This window comes from Seriola dumerili, unplaced genomic scaffold (assembly GCF_002260705.1).
Source record: "Seriola dumerili isolate Sdu_G_001 unplaced genomic scaffold, Sdu_1.0 BDQW01000088.1, whole genome shotgun sequence".
Classification (NCBI taxonomy): Eukaryota; Metazoa; Chordata; class Actinopteri; order Carangiformes; family Carangidae; genus Seriola; species Seriola dumerili.
The window spans coordinates 8,325,469-8,342,130 of record NW_019174343.1 but is presented as its reverse complement, the minus strand read 5'-3'; the positions used below and the strand labels follow the sequence as shown (position 1 = coordinate 8,342,130).

General features: G+C 41.1%; 1 protein-coding gene across 6 annotated transcripts; it reads left to right on the top strand.

Moving 5' to 3' along the window:
- Positions 1–3,016: 3,016 nt before the first annotated feature.
- On the top strand, positions 3,017–15,727 carry LOC111221433 (6-phosphofructo-2-kinase/fructose-2,6-bisphosphatase 4). 6 transcript variants are annotated; one of them, XM_022744780.1, is made up of 14 exons: positions 3,017–3,206; positions 7,939–8,055; positions 8,235–8,331; positions 8,427–8,493; positions 8,606–8,680; positions 8,767–8,823; positions 8,921–9,042; positions 9,394–9,601; positions 9,707–9,853; positions 9,936–10,040; positions 11,025–11,154; positions 12,071–12,133; positions 12,242–12,306; positions 14,742–15,727. In XM_022744780.1, the coding sequence occupies exons 1-14, from the start codon at positions 3,152–3,154 to the stop codon at positions 14,799–14,801; spliced, it is 1,368 nt and encodes a 455-aa protein (XP_022600501.1). In that variant the 5' UTR covers positions 3,017–3,151; the 3' UTR covers positions 14,802–15,727. The 6 variants fall into 6 exon arrangements, with proteins under 6 accessions (XP_022600501.1, XP_022600502.1, XP_022600503.1 ...); XM_022744781.1 differs by lacking the exon at positions 14,742–15,727 and adding an exon at positions 12,880–13,686; XM_022744782.1 differs by lacking the exon at positions 3,017–3,206 and adding an exon at positions 3,281–3,353.
- Positions 15,728–16,662: the final 935 nt, after the last annotated feature.

Sequence of the window (16,662 nt, the reverse complement as noted above, 5' to 3'; positions counted from 1 at the left end):
GAGGCCTCTCGTGCTATAAAGGGATATATTTATGTCACTGCTACAGATCAACATCATGTCCTATAAATGTGGCTGTAGCACGTAGCTTGCCTGCTTCCTGTCAGTGTGAGGCCAGGGAGCTTTATGTAAGCAGCAGTGGGGTAATGGATGGTTGTACGACATGGATGAGTTGTGACACTTTTCTTGAGAACCGCTGTGTGTGTGTGTGTGTGTGTGTGTGTGTGTGTGTGTGTGTGTTTATGAAGGTTGAGTAAAATGCTTCTTGTAAATAGTGGTCACAGTTATACTTCACATTAACTCATGAGCAGGCAGTGCAGCCTTGCAATGGAAAATTCATCAGACTGCATTTGTTCATACACTTGTAAATTAAACCTTAGAAAGGCAGGAATATTCATGAGCAAGATGTTTTTTTACCGTGGACCTTAGAGCTATTGTTTTTGTATTTGTGCCGCTCAGGCTTTGTGAGGCCGCTATAAATAGCAGCAGTGGAGTAGTTATTTGGGACACAGCCATCTTACTTGGTGTGTGACTTGTAAAGGTCAACATTATTATGTTTAGATTACATGGTAAGTACCTTTCCCCCACTTCGATCACATGGTCCCCCCTGCAGTATTTAGGGGAAGCTAATCATAAAAACTACTTGGCTTCCCTGCTGTAAATACGGGATGTCAGCCATGATTAGCTGTGGCCCAAACAGTGCATGACCTGTCAGCTGTTGTTTGGTGCTCCATGTCCATGAAGGGAAAAAAAGCATAAAAGTTCTCAGAAGAAGATAAACAAAGTATTGTGAGTGGAATTTTACTGTTCTGTATGTTCCTGTTGGGGAGGCAGTGCTAAGTATTTTTCTGTTGTTAGTCAGCCATTTTGAAGAGACAAAGACAAGCCCAGTCATGATAACACCATTGTGGCACTAATATGATGTTGACATAACAGTGTGTCATATACTTCCTACTTGTCTTATTCCGCAAAAGTTGCTGATTCCTGTGCGGTGGTTTGCAAACACCAGACAGTGTAGCAATAACATAAAGGGAATGCTTGAGTACAACAGCACGTATTAGGTCAGGGGTTCATTTTTTCAGCATTATACACAGGAGCCAGAGGGACGTGTTTTCAGTATTTTCATTAGGCCTAGTTCATTTTTTTATTATTCCTCTGGGAGTTAGATTGAATCATTAAACGGTTTGATGTTTGATTTCTTCTTGCCTGTGCAGCAGCCCAGTGATGGATAAGAAATGAAGTCTTTGGTTCATTACTGTTACTGTCATACAGGCTGCAGTTCCCCCTGATAGATACATTAGGTGGAAGAATTCGGTTGACCTTAAGTTTTAAATTGTGTTATCTCATGTTAGGTCCTGTGATAAAGCATGGGGAGACAGGTCTGACTAGTGTTACACAGAGACTGTGTGGGTATGATGCCTGAGGGTTGGGTGTGAGGTGTACTTGGGGACTGTAGGATTGGAGGGGCTGGGGTGGGTAAGGGGGGGGTAGGGAATCACTTTGCCCTTTTGAGAGGAATGTATTGAAGGTCAGTCGAGAGCCATCTGACCTTCAAGTGTTTCTTCCTCTCTATCATGCTCAGTCTGTGTTGTTTGAACTGTTCTGAGCTTTGTCCCCTCTCCCTCTTCTTCTTCATTCCCTCTTTCTAGTGTAGACCCCACCGGTTCCCTGATGTCTTTCTTTCTGATATATATTTTATATGTGTTTGTGTGTGAGACTGTCTCATTAATTCACAGATGTGCAGTCGCAGGCCTTGTGCTTGACAATTAGTGTCATCATTATCATAGGCTGCTTTTAAGGGTATCATTACTGTCACTGAAATAGCCTCAAGTCCTCACAGACAGGTCACATGATGCTTATATTATCTCCAGAGGGTCACAGTGCTGTCAGGTTAGTGCATGTGTGTGTGTGTGTGTGTGTGTGTGTGTGTGTGTGTGTGTGCGCATGTGTGTGTGTTTGTGATTAACCTGGCCTACAAAAGTTACAATAATACCTAATAAATACTTAATAAAAAGTATTCACTACCACCCCAGCCCACATCAACCTGTACCTTTTTTTATGTTTTATGTTTCAGACACTGATTAAAGGAAAAATGACTCCTTCACTTCTGTCCTCTTCTTTCATCAGATCCATGGAAACTTTTAACTTTGTGTTCACAGGCCTCTTGTTGGTTTCCATCACTAATGTCCATCTCTCTAAGCAGATTTGCCATAATCTCCAGTACTCTGAGGGATATTCAGTGCCTTCTCCTACATCCTCCATGCGATTAGTACAGCACTTCTTTCTAAACTTGTCTGAGATTTGTGAGTCTATCATCATCCCTTAACACACCTTGATTACATACAGCTGAGCTCTGTTGATGACAGAAAAACAGCTTGGTTGAGGTGTGTCACAGACAGCAGTGCACAGATATACAGTCAATTTGCATTTTTTAACAATTACTTTGATTTGTTTTTATCATGACATAAAATGTCTGGTTTAATTGTGTCACAAAAGCCTAATTAATACTGTGTGATGCTAACTTGTAAAAAATTTTAAAGTGGGGGTAAATACTTTGTGAAGACAGTGCAGTAAAACAAGTTCTGCAAGTTGGACTGTTCCTGGTACACTGGTCTCTTCCTGCTTTATTCCTGCATGGACCTAAACTCTGAACAGCAACACTCAACTGTGAATACGCAGAGTCTTTAACACTGTGTCATTTAAAGAGTGTCCTGTAAAGTATAGTCCTTTCGTAAGTCTTATTTTATATATTCTGATTTTAATGTTGGATATTTGTGTATTTATATGAGTTAGTTAATAGTATGACTGTATAACTGACTCTGATAAACCTGTGCATTCAACTGCATGACTATGTTGTAACGTTTCCGTCAGTGTGTGTAGTATCCTAAATTTAATCATCAATGTCATGCACAACTCAAGTCCTGTAAGGACGCAGCTGTCAAAGGCAGGGTGGGTGGGGTCTAGGGAGGGTGCAAGGGGGCAGGTAGGCTGCTGCCTCATTACATCCAGTTTTGGAGAAACCTTTTCTTCCGGCCTGAGGTCCCACACTCACACAGTGGGTGTGTGCTCAGTGAGCATCAGTGTAGCGCTCGGCAGGCTCCTGTTGGACGCACGTACACACCGCCAGGCGCTGCGCTCCATCACACAGACGCCCATGATGAGAGGCTGCTCCAGCCGACCCAAGCTTACACATAACCAGGAAGGAGCGGGTGAGACACGTCGCTTTACGGGCTTTAGTAGATGTGTGCATGCTGGAGGTTGAATTGTGCATCTTTAAGCGGATGACAGAGAGAGTCGAGCAGCGAGGGGCAGGACGAGCAGCCGTTCAGACGTAAACAAGAGTCGACGTGTTTTCGGTGTGTTGTAGCTGTCACCTTTACCCTACATTACAACAACAGGCGACACTCTTTGTTTTGCTTTTTTTTTTTTTTTTGTAATAGAAACCACCCGCTTATTTAAGAGTAGCAGCTGTGCTTTACCAGAGAGAAGGAGAAGGCGGATGCTTGTTAGTGTTTTTTTTTTTTTTTTACAGCTGGCGAAATTTATAAAAACAAACCAAACGCTTCGTGTAGACGGAAGCTGCTCTTTTCGGTTATTATTACTATATTACAGCTTTCATTTTGCATACACTGATGATACTGGGGATGCTGTTGTAGAGGTCGGTGCTTTGCGTTTTATGGCTGTTTGTTGTGTTTATGGTTGTTGTGATTGCACAGTTCCTACTGGGCTGCAACACAGCACACACACACACACACACACACACACACACACACACAGTGTCTTACTAAACACTGAATGGCGGTTCATGAGCTGAAGACGTCTCTCCGCATGGTGAATACTGTTTTAGTGCCGAGTGTAATGTTAATATACCATACTGGGAGATGACTTGTCCAGCACAGCACAAGCTGAAGGCTGGAATCAGACCCTGGCAGCTGCTGCGAGGGGGAGGAGGAGGAGCTCAGATCTGTTTCCTGTTCATGCCCCACTGTACAGTATGCAAGATAAATCATTTACCCCCACTGAAAACTATCTGACATATTTCATTTACCGCAGTGCCCTTGTGAATGTCTACCTACAGATGTGTTCTCACAGGTTACAAAAGCTTTATGCAGATTAGATAAACCAAATAATACACATTGCCACAGTACACATGGGTCTATCAAAACTCTGCACTGTAGCATGTTTATTCTACCTTGCTGAAAAGGCTAAAAATATATGCTTTAGTTAGTTAGTGTGCCATTTATTTGAGGACCTGATGAACCTGACATATATTATAGTCTACTAGCAGTCAGGGAATTTGAGAGAGTGTAGGAGCTATTTAATTAGAAAACCTCCTTCTCATCATATTTAGGTCACAGGCCCTGTTGCTCCACCACCAAGGTTGACTCTAAAGCTTAATATAATAAGTGCGTCAGATAGTCCTAAAGCAACACATAAACAGATGAAAAGAGAAGTCTACTCACTTGAAAAATGTACAGAGACATACCACTTTATTACACCTGTGCTATGTAATTCAATCTGCAAAAAGTGCTGTCTTTGTCAAGCTTATAATGTTCAGCCTTTGTTGACATTTATTTATGTGTTGCTCAACATCACAAGCATTACATCTGGAGGAAATAAAGGATTCCCTGCAGAGCTAGATTGCATTACAGGTGTTTCACATACAGGTAGTTCACAATCCTGGGTCAGCACATATACAGGGAGAGCGAGAGTAATGGTGCCATCTGATGGTTATTGTCAGCAGTCACAGTCTCTAAGTAAGTGTAAATGTGAACAGCTGACATTAACAGTCGATTTGTGTGGTTTTAATTAAAGAAACGCCACACACATTCAAACTTTTGTCATTTAGTGGTAAATGATTTCATCTAAAACTTGCAGTGCCAAGAGAAAGTATATATACCATCATTTTAATAAAGGATATTTGTCACAGAAGATATTTTGACTTGTCCTGGTAGGAAAAGACCAGGTTTTACAAATTATATTAATGGTGCCTTCAGTCAATCCAAGTGTCCCAGTTAACCATGACATGAATAGTACCAGGACCCTGAAACTGGAGTAGCTGAATGGAATTCCGCCATTACTCATTTTAGTATTTACACCTGTGTTTTTCATGCTCATGCATCATAGTCTGTATACCACAAAACAACTGCACGATTAAGATTACTAAATGCTCAAGGACCTCAGTCTTCATGAGGGCTACAGAGAAGATGAAATTGCTGTTGGACTAGAAGAGTATTTTCTTTTATCGACTGACTCCCATACAAATGATTTGAACCCAACAATGCTCTGCTCGACTGACTCTAGACACCTACAAGTGAAAATAACACTGACCAGTTCCCTCTGACTCTGTTGGTTAATATTATGTTTTGCAAGCGCAGTTCTGTGCAATAGTCAAACTTAGCCCTAGGCTCAAGTCTTAAGCAACTATTAAAGAAAACCAGGGTGCTGAGATGAGGTCAAACGATGCTGCAACAATGAAAATGTGGTAAAAGTTGTTTCTTAATTGCCCTGCACACACACGCGCACACACACACAGGTGTTTTGAGTTATTCTTGCTGATTAGACCTCTGTTGAGTACTGTGTGGAAATATGTGATGCTGATCTTAAAGCTCCAAGTTTATTTTAGCAGGTTTTCTTTGCTGCTGTTTAAGAATTCACTTTTAGTACTGTAAAGAATGGTAATGTTAATCCACTAATGCTTAAAGGCCAACTCACCACTTTAACCTCCTTGACCCCGTAGACAGTACCTCAAGGTACACTAAGCTTTTCTCCTACAGTCTCATTCTGCTGTTTGTAGGCAACTTGAAAGACCTCAACAATATAGTTTGATGTGTTGTGGAGTCTCCAAATCAAACAATGCATGTATTTGATGAACTTTTTCATGTTTTTTTTTTTTTTGCATGTATTACGAGTGTAGGCGATTGAGACTACTCCAGGTGTAAATCTTCCTAAAATTGGCAAATTTCTAACTGATTCTTTCACTGTTACAGCTTTTACATACACAGTGGATCAAATTGGGGTTGCTCATATTGAAAAAGCCACACAATTATTACTCAACTGTAGTTCCTCTCGGCTCTGCGTCTCTCGGCTCATTGTTTTGGTTTTGTAACCTGCAACATACTGCCTCAGTTCGCCCTCACAGCTATTTTTAGTGAAAAGCTCTAAAAACTGACTGTACGCTACTTTCCCTGCACCAACTGGCAGACATACAAAGTTAGCGACCAACTTAGCAACTCCAGATCAATAAACAGGCAACCGTTGTTGTTAACATGTTTGCCATAACAACATCTTAACAATATGTTGTCTTATATTTTCAAGCTTCCCTTCTTTTTCTCTGAAAAAGCCCTTGCACCCAGACGTATTATGTTTTATGGGTGAGCACAGCTTATGTCACTTACGGTAGAGCAGAATACGTGTTGCGCCCGTACTGCGATCATTACTGCGACCGTTAGTGAGTTCGGCTGTGGTCAGATCGGAGCACGTGACATCAGAGCACAGAGAGAGGCACCGAGCGACCGGGCGGTCTCCATCCCCGCACAGCAGCGCGGATGAAACACCGGTCACCTTCGGAGCAGCATCACGGGAAAAGGCCCCGTGTTCCCGCCGCGGCCGCCTCCACCTCACCGCAAGACGGAATGGAGGACAAAACACCGTCCAACCCGCGGGAACTCACCCAGAACCCCCTGAAGAAGATCTGGATGCCGTATAAAAATGGCCTTCCAGAAAAACACATTTCTCAGAGGAAGGGTGCGTGCGACGACGTGGCGACAAAATCTTTGTGTACAGCTGCTTCATCCGTGGTTTAATGAATAGTAACAAATACTTCCCGTGTCTTTAGTGAGGTTTGTTGTTGTCGCGGTAACCCGCGGTGGTGACGTGACTAATTGATGCTAACCCGGGCCTTTGCATTAACATCAGTTACTTTGGTTGAGCTAGCTAACGTTACGCCGGTTTTAAACGCAGGGGCACGGTTTACAGAGTTCAGATGTCTTGCTGCTGCAGCCATCTGGTCCACACAGTTATGTAAGGATCCACACGATACTCACTGCAGATTAAGGCTGCTCGCATCGAGGAGAAAGGACTGGTAGTAGGGATGTCTATCTCATTGTTGCTGTGTGCCAAGTCAAGCACCAGGTGTTGGTAAACAGGGATTGTATCCCCGCAGTCATGTGAGTGATGTGCTGCTGCAGTTTATTTGCGCTCACGGCAGTCACTTTTCTGTGTGGCCACTGTCTCCTCACTGGGGCCTGAGGGACTGAGGAGGGATATGTGAATCAATTGACTCTTTAAGTGCCATTGAATTGACGAGCTTTGCAGTGGAGGAGTTTGTGATGATGAAGTGTTGCCCCAAAGTGTGAATTATTATTGAGAATAATAATGGCAAACGTAACAAAATAGAACAACACACGTTAATATCAGGAAGGTGGTAGTTAAAGGTATTCTAATGCTCAATATCCCTAAACCTGTTCCAGTCTTTTTGCCTGCTTCCACAGATGGGCTGCATCTTAAAAGAAATTACATATGGTGAAGCAGCACCCATTTAAAAACTACTGTGCTCTCTGACCCAGTCATCTGTGCACACACACACATGCTGAGTGTGGAAACTAGCTGTTAGCTCTCTCCAGATGTCTCGAACAGTTAAAGTGCAGTGTTTCACAACTGCTCAGACACGTCCTGGTTCCACCATGACCTCTGCTCCTCACTGGCATCATTCTCCCAGTAGTGTGATGTGACTTTGTCTTCGTAGCAAATAACACTGGATTACACACACGCACCGATAAAGACAATCTAGTGTTAATATTGACTCATTATAAATGATGTAGTATACGAGATAGTAAAAGGGAGTATTTTTAAAGTGATGGATGCTCATCTGCATGTATAATTTGTGTTTTATGTGTATCGGGACATGACTCAAGCTTTTCTTGCCCTCTCTCATTCTAGTATGCATGACCAACTGTCCCACCCTGATTGTGACAGTGGGCCTTCCTGCTAGGGGGAAGACCTATATCTCCAAGAAGCTGACCCGCTATCTCAACTGGATCGGGGTGCCCACTAGAGGTAGGACTTCACAGAATTGTCAGCTCCAGTCAATAGAGTCTTCTACAAAGCAAGGCACCGTTGTAGAAAAAAAACTTCTAGAGGATGAGGGGAATTTATTTAGTTTTAGGTTTTTGCATTTCAAGTTTAAAGCCCTGGAGAAAGTATTTAAACTGTCTCCCTGTCCATCTTTCTCTCAGAGTTCAATGTTGGCCAGTACAGGAGAGAATTTGTGAAGATCTACAAGTCCTTTGAGTTCTTCCGTCCGGACAATGAGGAGGGGTTAAAAATCAGGCGGTAAGAGTGGCTTTTGACCTTTGAATGCCAATTCAGATTTATTTAACTACCAACCATGTGACATTTATGACCAACATTATCTTTGATCTTTACAGACAATGTGCCTCAGCAGCGTTGAATGATGTGCGACAATACCTCTCAGAAGAAGGAGGCCAAGTTGCAGTAAGTCAAGTGTTCATTGCTGTATCAGATGTTTGATACTGGTAGGATACAGTGTACAATGTTAAAAAGTTTCTTGTTGCTACTGTCTTATATATTGTCGTGTGTTCTACAGGTTTTCGATGCAACAAACACCACCAGAGAAAGAAGAGAAACCATCATCCAGTTTGCTGAGCAGAATGGCTTTAAGGTGACTTGTTGGATCACTGGATTAAATACTTCATGAGTTGACATTCATACTAATCCTGACTTGTTCTCCTTCCCCTTTTGTCTCAGGTGTTCTTTGTGGAGTCTGTGTGTGAAGACCCAGATGTCATACAGGAGAACATAGTTGTAAGTGTTTGTGTTGTTTAGTTTAGTTTAGTTTATCTCAGGAGAAAATGAACTTCTGCCCCTGTTGTACTTATTCTTCTCATTTTTGTCCGCTCAGCAAGTGAAGCTGGGTAGCCCTGATTACACCAACTGTAACACGGAGGAAGCAGTGGAGGATTTCATGAAGAGGATCAAGTGTTATGAAAACTCCTACGAGACACTGGATGAAGTTCTGGACAGGTGAGATGGAAGCAGGAGCACAGTGTATCAGCAAAGATGTCCCAGGTGTGCAACAATGCGGGACATCAAATATATTACCATAGCATGTCAGCATTTTCAAGTGCTTTTTAGTCCTTTCATCAGAGCAGAGGGGCTGTAAATTAGTATTTTCAGTCAGTTTGAAATTTTAATCAGCATGAGCCTTTCCTTGTGCTTAACATTGAGGAAAATTGTTTCAGATCATTAAAAATTCAAAATATTTCTTAAGGTTGTTGTGACCTAGAATATGTGAGCTACTCCTCTGAGTCAGTGAACACATATATTGGTTTTGGCTCAGGCACATTACTCACTGTATCTGTGGTCTTCTCTCAGGGATCTCTCCTACATTAAAATCATGGATGTGGGTCAGCGCTATCTGGTGAACCGGGTATTGGACCACATCCAGAGCCGGATTGTCTACTACCTCATGAACATCCACATCACGCCACGCTCCATCTATCTGTGCCGCCACGGCGAGAGCGAGCTCAATGTCAAGGGGCGCATTGGAGGAGACTCAGGCCTCACTCCTAGAGGCAAGGAGGTATATCAAACTTTTTCAACGGAGGATATTTCTTCAGAGCAGTTATATTTTTTTCGTCAGCTAGATGAGTTTGTTAAAATTAGTGTTTTTTTCTCCTCCATGCAGTTTGCAAAGAAGCTGAGCCAGTTCATCCAGGCACAGGGCATCAGCGACCTAAAGGTGTGGACCAGTCAGATGAAGAGAACCATTCAGACAGCTGAGGCTCTCAGCGTGCCCTATGAACAGTGGAAGGTCCTGAATGAGATTGATGCAGTGAGTATGACACTCTTGATCGCTAAGCACAGACATCAGTGCAGTGTGAATGGTGTTTAATCTGTGTGTGATATCATTTCAGGGTGTGTGTGAGGAGATGATGTATGAGGAGATCCAGGAGAACTATCCTCTGGAGTTTGCCCTGAGGGACCAGGACAAATACCGCTATCGGTACCCGAAAGGAGAGGTCAGTTGCAAAAATTTCGTGTTATGTTTTGTCTAAAGATGTGATGTGGTTGTGTAACTGTTAAAGTGTATTTTTGTGTGTGTACATTGATGTAGCTTCGACAGCGTGTCTCTGTTTGAATTTTGGAATTTCAAAATACAGTCAGCCATCCTTTGTGAAGATAATGACACACACTCACTCTCATATACAGACACATGCACACACACACACACACACACACACACACACACACACACACACACACACACACACACACACACACACACACCATGGACTATTAAATTGTATCCAGATGGCTTCTGGCCACATACACTTACTAATGAGCCTCAGCTTGGACGAGCAGCCTCTCTGACAGATTTGGCTTAACACTAGATCACAGTAAACAAAGACTTAACATTAGTCTGTGTGTGAGTGTGTGTGTGTGTGCCAAAAATGTTGGGTCAGGGTGTTTACTGTGGGTCTGAATGCCCGCTGGTCTGTTTTCACCTTTAGTCCATCCCATTACCTCTCCATTAATCTCACACGGGAAGATGGATGTGGGCATTAGTTTGCTGCCCAGACAGGCAGTGCTGATGTAGTGCTTTGGGGAATCTTGTAACAGCCAGGATTAGTCTAAGACAGACTGCATGAATTTTCCCACTTGCTAAAATGTCAATCTGTTTACCTGCAATTATGCAATTATGTGTGAAAAAGGGACTGCCTAGAAGTTTTAATTTGCAGATTTACATCTTTCTTTCTGTTGTTTTTGTTTAACTACAGGTGTGTGTGTGTGTGTGTGTGTGTGTGTGTGTGTGTGTGTGTGTGTGTTCTCATCTTACCTGATCTCAAAATATCCTCACTACAAAAAAATATTGAAAGCTGGCTCTGGTTTATGACTGTGTGGCAGTTTCAGATGAAATCATCCTTATGCAATGAAATCTGTAGTAGTGTTGTATTCTGCTCTACAACTGTCTGATTTTTTTTCTGACATCTTGTCTCTGTCAGTCCTATGAAGACCTGGTGCAGCGGTTGGAGCCGGTCATCATGGAGCTGGAGAGGCAGGAGAACGTGTTGGTCATCTGTCACCAGGCCGTCATGCGCTGCTTATTGGCCTATTTCCTGGACAAGACAGCAGGTTAGTCCTTGTATTGAACCTGAGGCACGAGTCCTTAAATAGGCTACTTTAGGACACATACAGACACATACACAAATAACCACAGAGCCTGTTTAGTGAACTACTTCAGAAAGTTGCTGAAGAGCTTGTTAGAAGTGAAGGAAGTCACTAAATTCACAAAGTAGATTGAGGGAAACATGGACTCCCTAAAAAATAAAGTATAATACTTCACAAAATAACAGTTCAGTCACCATCACAGAATGCTTTTAGTCACACAGTTCTAATTTCCCACAGAATTGGAGTCTATTTGTGGTGGTTGAGTGCATTTGAGCTGCACTGCAAATATTTTAATTGCCGAGTACTTTCTGACAAGTGAGCAAATCAATGCGCTGCACTCAGCTCTACAATGAAAGATTTTACCCATTTGATATAGTAAAAAAAAAAAATAAAAAATAGAAGTCAATATGTGGTGGTGAATGTGAATGAATAAATCCAATGTATGGGAAACACTGCAATTAAATGTTTGATGGAATGTATTTAATGTATTAACACCCTGTTCAGAATAAGATAGGTGTAACATTTACTATGTGAAGCTGTGACATAATTTCATGGTGCTCAGATAGAGAAATGTGTTTCACACCTGGCTGACTGACCTGATTCCCATGTTGTAGACCAGAGTACTGTAGTAAAAATGTCAAATTAAAAATTATCATTTCTTTTTCTTTCATTCCTTTTTTGTGTTTTCAAAATACTACAGTAAACAGTATAACTCAAGACAGAGTGCAGAGTACAACTTTTGACCTTGTCAACCTTTTGAAAAATGATGTTTGAAAATAAAATGCTAGGTTACAGATGTAGAAATAATGGACACGAATTAGACTTCTGTTTATTGTGGTAGTTTCATGAACTGTTGGTCTGTGCATTTGTCTTCACACAGAGGAACTGCCATACCTGAAATGCCCACTGCACACTGTACTGAAGCTAACACCTGTGGCCTATGGTAGGACTGGTCTCCTAGCAGTGCACATTACACCCACTGAATCTATTTTCTGTTAAATACCACTGTGCACTCCTCTGTTTTCTGAACTAATATTGTTACCTTTCTCAGGCTGTAAAGTGGAGTCTATCAGCTTAAATGTGGACGCAGTCAACACACACAGAGAAAGACCAGAGGTGGGTATAACAACACACACACACACACACGGTTCACAAGCAGGTGCAGTTGACGCTGATGGTTGAGTTTCACAAACGGTTTTTGGAATAATAATGAACTCAGAGCAGGTTTTCGTGCTGGAGTATCTGAGTATTATAGGTTGTTGGAACATAACAGAAACAATGACTAATGCCTCTAACATTCGACACCCTTTAGGTAAATATACCTCCGAGTGGAAAATGTTACAGATTCTTACAGGGATTGATACTGAACAGCACTGATAAAAGTAGTCACACGATGACAGTTTGACAGCTGATGGCAGTTCCTAGTGAAATACAAATAATATAATTTTTTTTTTGTTTTTGCAGCTGGGGAATCGTCTGGTTTTCTAATAATAAGCATGTATGCAGTGGTTGAATTTCTTTCTGACTGGCACTGCTAACACAATACTGTCAAAGACAGACAAAAATATCAACCGTGAGAAAAAGTAAACTTACTACGTCTTTCCAAGTCTTTCACTTAGTGTGTGTGTTGGATTTCATGTCTCCTGTGTGTTTTGATCCCTTCCTCCTCTTTGTGTTTTTTACAAACAGAACGTAGAGGTGTCGCGGATGTCAGAGGAGGCTTTGCTAACAGTGCCAGCTCACCAATGAGGCAGTGCCCCCTCACCCCTTCCCCTATCCCTCCCTACTTTACCCTTCATTACGCACACTGTACCCTTCTGACGCACAATGTACCTGCCAAACTCAGAAATCTCTCTTCTGCACCTTCCCTTGATTGAATTTCTCTCCACTCTCGTCTTCTGTTTTTCCTCCACTTATATTTAAAGACGTGATGAAGTTGGTAATTGACTGGAATCCAGTTTCTAATTTTTGATTATGAATCCTATGACACGCTTCTTGTGTCAGTGAACGTTCTCCCATTTTTGGAGAATGAACAAAAGCAGAGGAAGGTTGTTTTTTGAACGGATGCTGTAAAGCCCAACTGTGAAGCAATGAAACTCCAGCACCTTCTCTTGAAGCATTGACTATGTGTAGTTTATTTTGTCACTTGTCTGTTAAACTGAATTAACAATGTTAATTTTTACCAGTGTCTCATCACTATATTCCTGTTGGTAAGAGTCAGAAAACTCTAATCTTAGCCTTATAGACTGGCACAAGCACAAAACAAAGTTGTGCTTTTTTACATTTTGCACATAAAAATCAACTCTGTTTAGTCCTCTCCGTAGTTTTAGGATGTCTAACTCTGTCTAATGAAGATGCCGAAGTACAGAAATACTTTGTTTTATTGTTTTTTGTTCAACAATGTGAAGGCTGTCACAGCAAGTCCATATCACTGATGAGAATTAAGAGGAAGATATTTCTGTTTACTGTTCCTAAATAAACTCCACTTAACCAGTTCATGTATCCCTCCCACACTCTTCTTGTGCTTCATTTTAGAAAGCTTGGCATTAAAGCTGCTGCTCTGCTCTTTAATATCTGAAAGTTAGGATCTTTGGTTGGCATATATATCCTTGAGGTTGAATCATAACATAAAATATGTCTAGACTGCTGAGCTGAATATGTCTTGCTCATGCTACTTGAAAATCAAACAAAGCTCGTCATTTCCTTCCTCTCTGTAATATCTGCAGATGACATGTTTAGGGCAGTGTCCTTCCTGCTTTTTACTTTGCTGTGCAAACCAAAGTCTTCAGAGATTTCCCCATTCATTCTTATGCAAAGACTCCACTGGAGTGCATAAGAAAGTGCCACCATTCATCAGCCTGAACAAAACACTCACTGTGTCACACACAGATTTCTTTCTGCCTCGAGTAAGCGTGATTACAAAATGTACACTTGTTGTAATACTAGCAAAAAGCATACATCATTCTCTTAGAAATTAAAATGATATTGGCAACATTAAAAAAACAAACAAAAAAAAAGACCAAAACGTTTATAAAGGTACTTTATTATAAACATGATGTAAGCAAAATTAAATCATCCTTAAAAATGCTTGAATTAATATGAACATTTAGAATTTATGACATTTACTGCTACAAAGTTGGATCATATGCAAATATTAAAGATGTTGATGATGACCTGCGGTTTGATTAACTTTTTTCAAAGTAACATGAGACAACCAGGGCTATACCAGAGGACAAGTCTTCTGTGGCCATAGTGTAGGTGCGTCTGTCAGAAAACTGTCCTGAAAACTTTGACACGTGCCAAACACACTAAGGTACACTGACAAACAGGAGCCTTGATCACAAGTGCAGAAACAACAGGGGTATGATAGACTGTGTACACTGTATGGGGGGGGGGGGGGAAATATGCAACCTCACACCTTGCTATAGGTGTGATCTATGGCAACTACATCACAGTTGTAAAGATTTGTTGTTAACTTTACTGTCCATATTTATTTTACCTACACGTATGTATATGACAGGGATCTGACACTGCTGCCTTCCTCTTTCCAGAATGTGAACATCTATCGTACGACTGAAGACGCCCTGCAGACCGTCCCTGCTCACCTCTGACAAGCTGCTACTGGAATCCACTGTGGATGAAGTCGGACCTCTTTCTCCTGTGTGACAGACTCTGTTTTTTTCACCTTTCCACTCTGCACTACCTGCTCACAGCGGAGTCTGTCTGGTTAATGTGCCTCCTCCCCCTCCTTCAGCACCTTTGCTACACACACACTGTCACACACACTCTCTGTGAAACTCTTATACTACTCTTTTTTAAGGGATTTGAAGGACCTTGAACACAAGATGAGCATTTGGGTCTACGTGTTTGAAAGCCACATGGTGTGGGATCCAGAATCAAATGGTCATCTTGCACAGAGGGAGATTTTAACACTTGTGTCACTGTAGTTTCCTGTCTGTTTGTTACTATATTCAGTATGGTCTCAGTGTGTTGATGTTGTGCAGCAGCAGCAGAATTAACACTGAAGGCTACTGCAACATATTTTATCATATAAGTATTAATCATATAATTTCATCAAATGATCATGTGACTTCCTGCTACATGTGTGACGTGTTACTGTTTTGTGCAATCATTGTTTCGTGTGAAGGTGTCTTTAGTGATGATGTGCAATTTGAAGGTTATGAGCCCACTCAGAAAACAATACTATGAGCTATTGCTTTTGGACAACTTGGTGATTTAATGAATGAATGAATGAATGAATGGACTGGGTGATTATTTTAGGTTTTCTATGGTGAAAACACTCACTTCAATTTAAAATTTTATATGGATGGCTAATGTAAAAAAAATAGTTTATCTTTAGCAGTGTGGTCTATGTCAAATATATGATCTCACCTGAAACAGATGTGTCATGCAAGTGATGATTCTACATGCAGACCTCCAATGACAATAAAACATGCCTTTAATACTTTTTGTGAGGAACACACAAAATGAACGTCCCAGCTCCACGATAATAAAGATGTTATTTTTTATAAGCTAACCTGTCACTATTTCCGTTTGTCTTCTAATGTTTACTTCAGATGGCATGATCGTTTGTGAAAGATATTACCTTGTGCGATGGCTTTAATTATTAGGGTTTCAACTTACAATTGTTTCCAGTATCATTTAATCTACTGATTATTTTCTTGATAAAATGATCAATTGTTTGGTCTATAATTATAAAATAGTGAATAAATGTCCATCACATTTTTTAAGAGCCCAAGGTGACATTCAAACTAATTGTTTTGTTCAAAGGCATGATGTTTGCCATCACTGAAGACACAAAAAACTGCATATATTCACATTTGAGAGGCTAGAAATGGCTTAAAAATGACTTTAAAAAATCAAAATCAAATCAAGTATTAAAATTGTTAGTGGGAAGGATGATGGTGAGATGTATTGGCTTAATACTGTCTGATAGCATGAATGGATGAAAACCACAGGACCCAGGATTGGAGAAGACTTGTACCTCTCTGTCCCCTGAGCATTTCCTGACATGAGAGACATGGAGGAATGAGAGGGTGAAGGCTTCATGATCAGAATCAAACAGGTGAACTGTGATGGCTCGAGGGAAATGATCATGAGCAGGGAGTGTCCAGGTGATGACTTTATCTATTGTTAGTCTATCTTGCAAATTAGGGTTATTCAAAGTTAATTAAAGTTAGGCCATGAAGTTCCTCCTCTGAATTCCCAAAGTGACCGATTAGTCGTAGTGGGTGAGTTAAAGAAAAACAGTTCTTAAACCAATATTACTTCAGTGCAGTTGTGCAAGACAATTTGCCTTTAGTGCTGCAAGCCTTGAGTAGCAGGTTTGAATCTAACTACATTGCATGTCTGGCAAATATCCCTGAGGAAATGAAAGTTAATTTAAAAAGAACTGAATCTTATTTTGAAAATGCCTTTCTTCTTTTTAACTATAATCTACATTTAATAAGT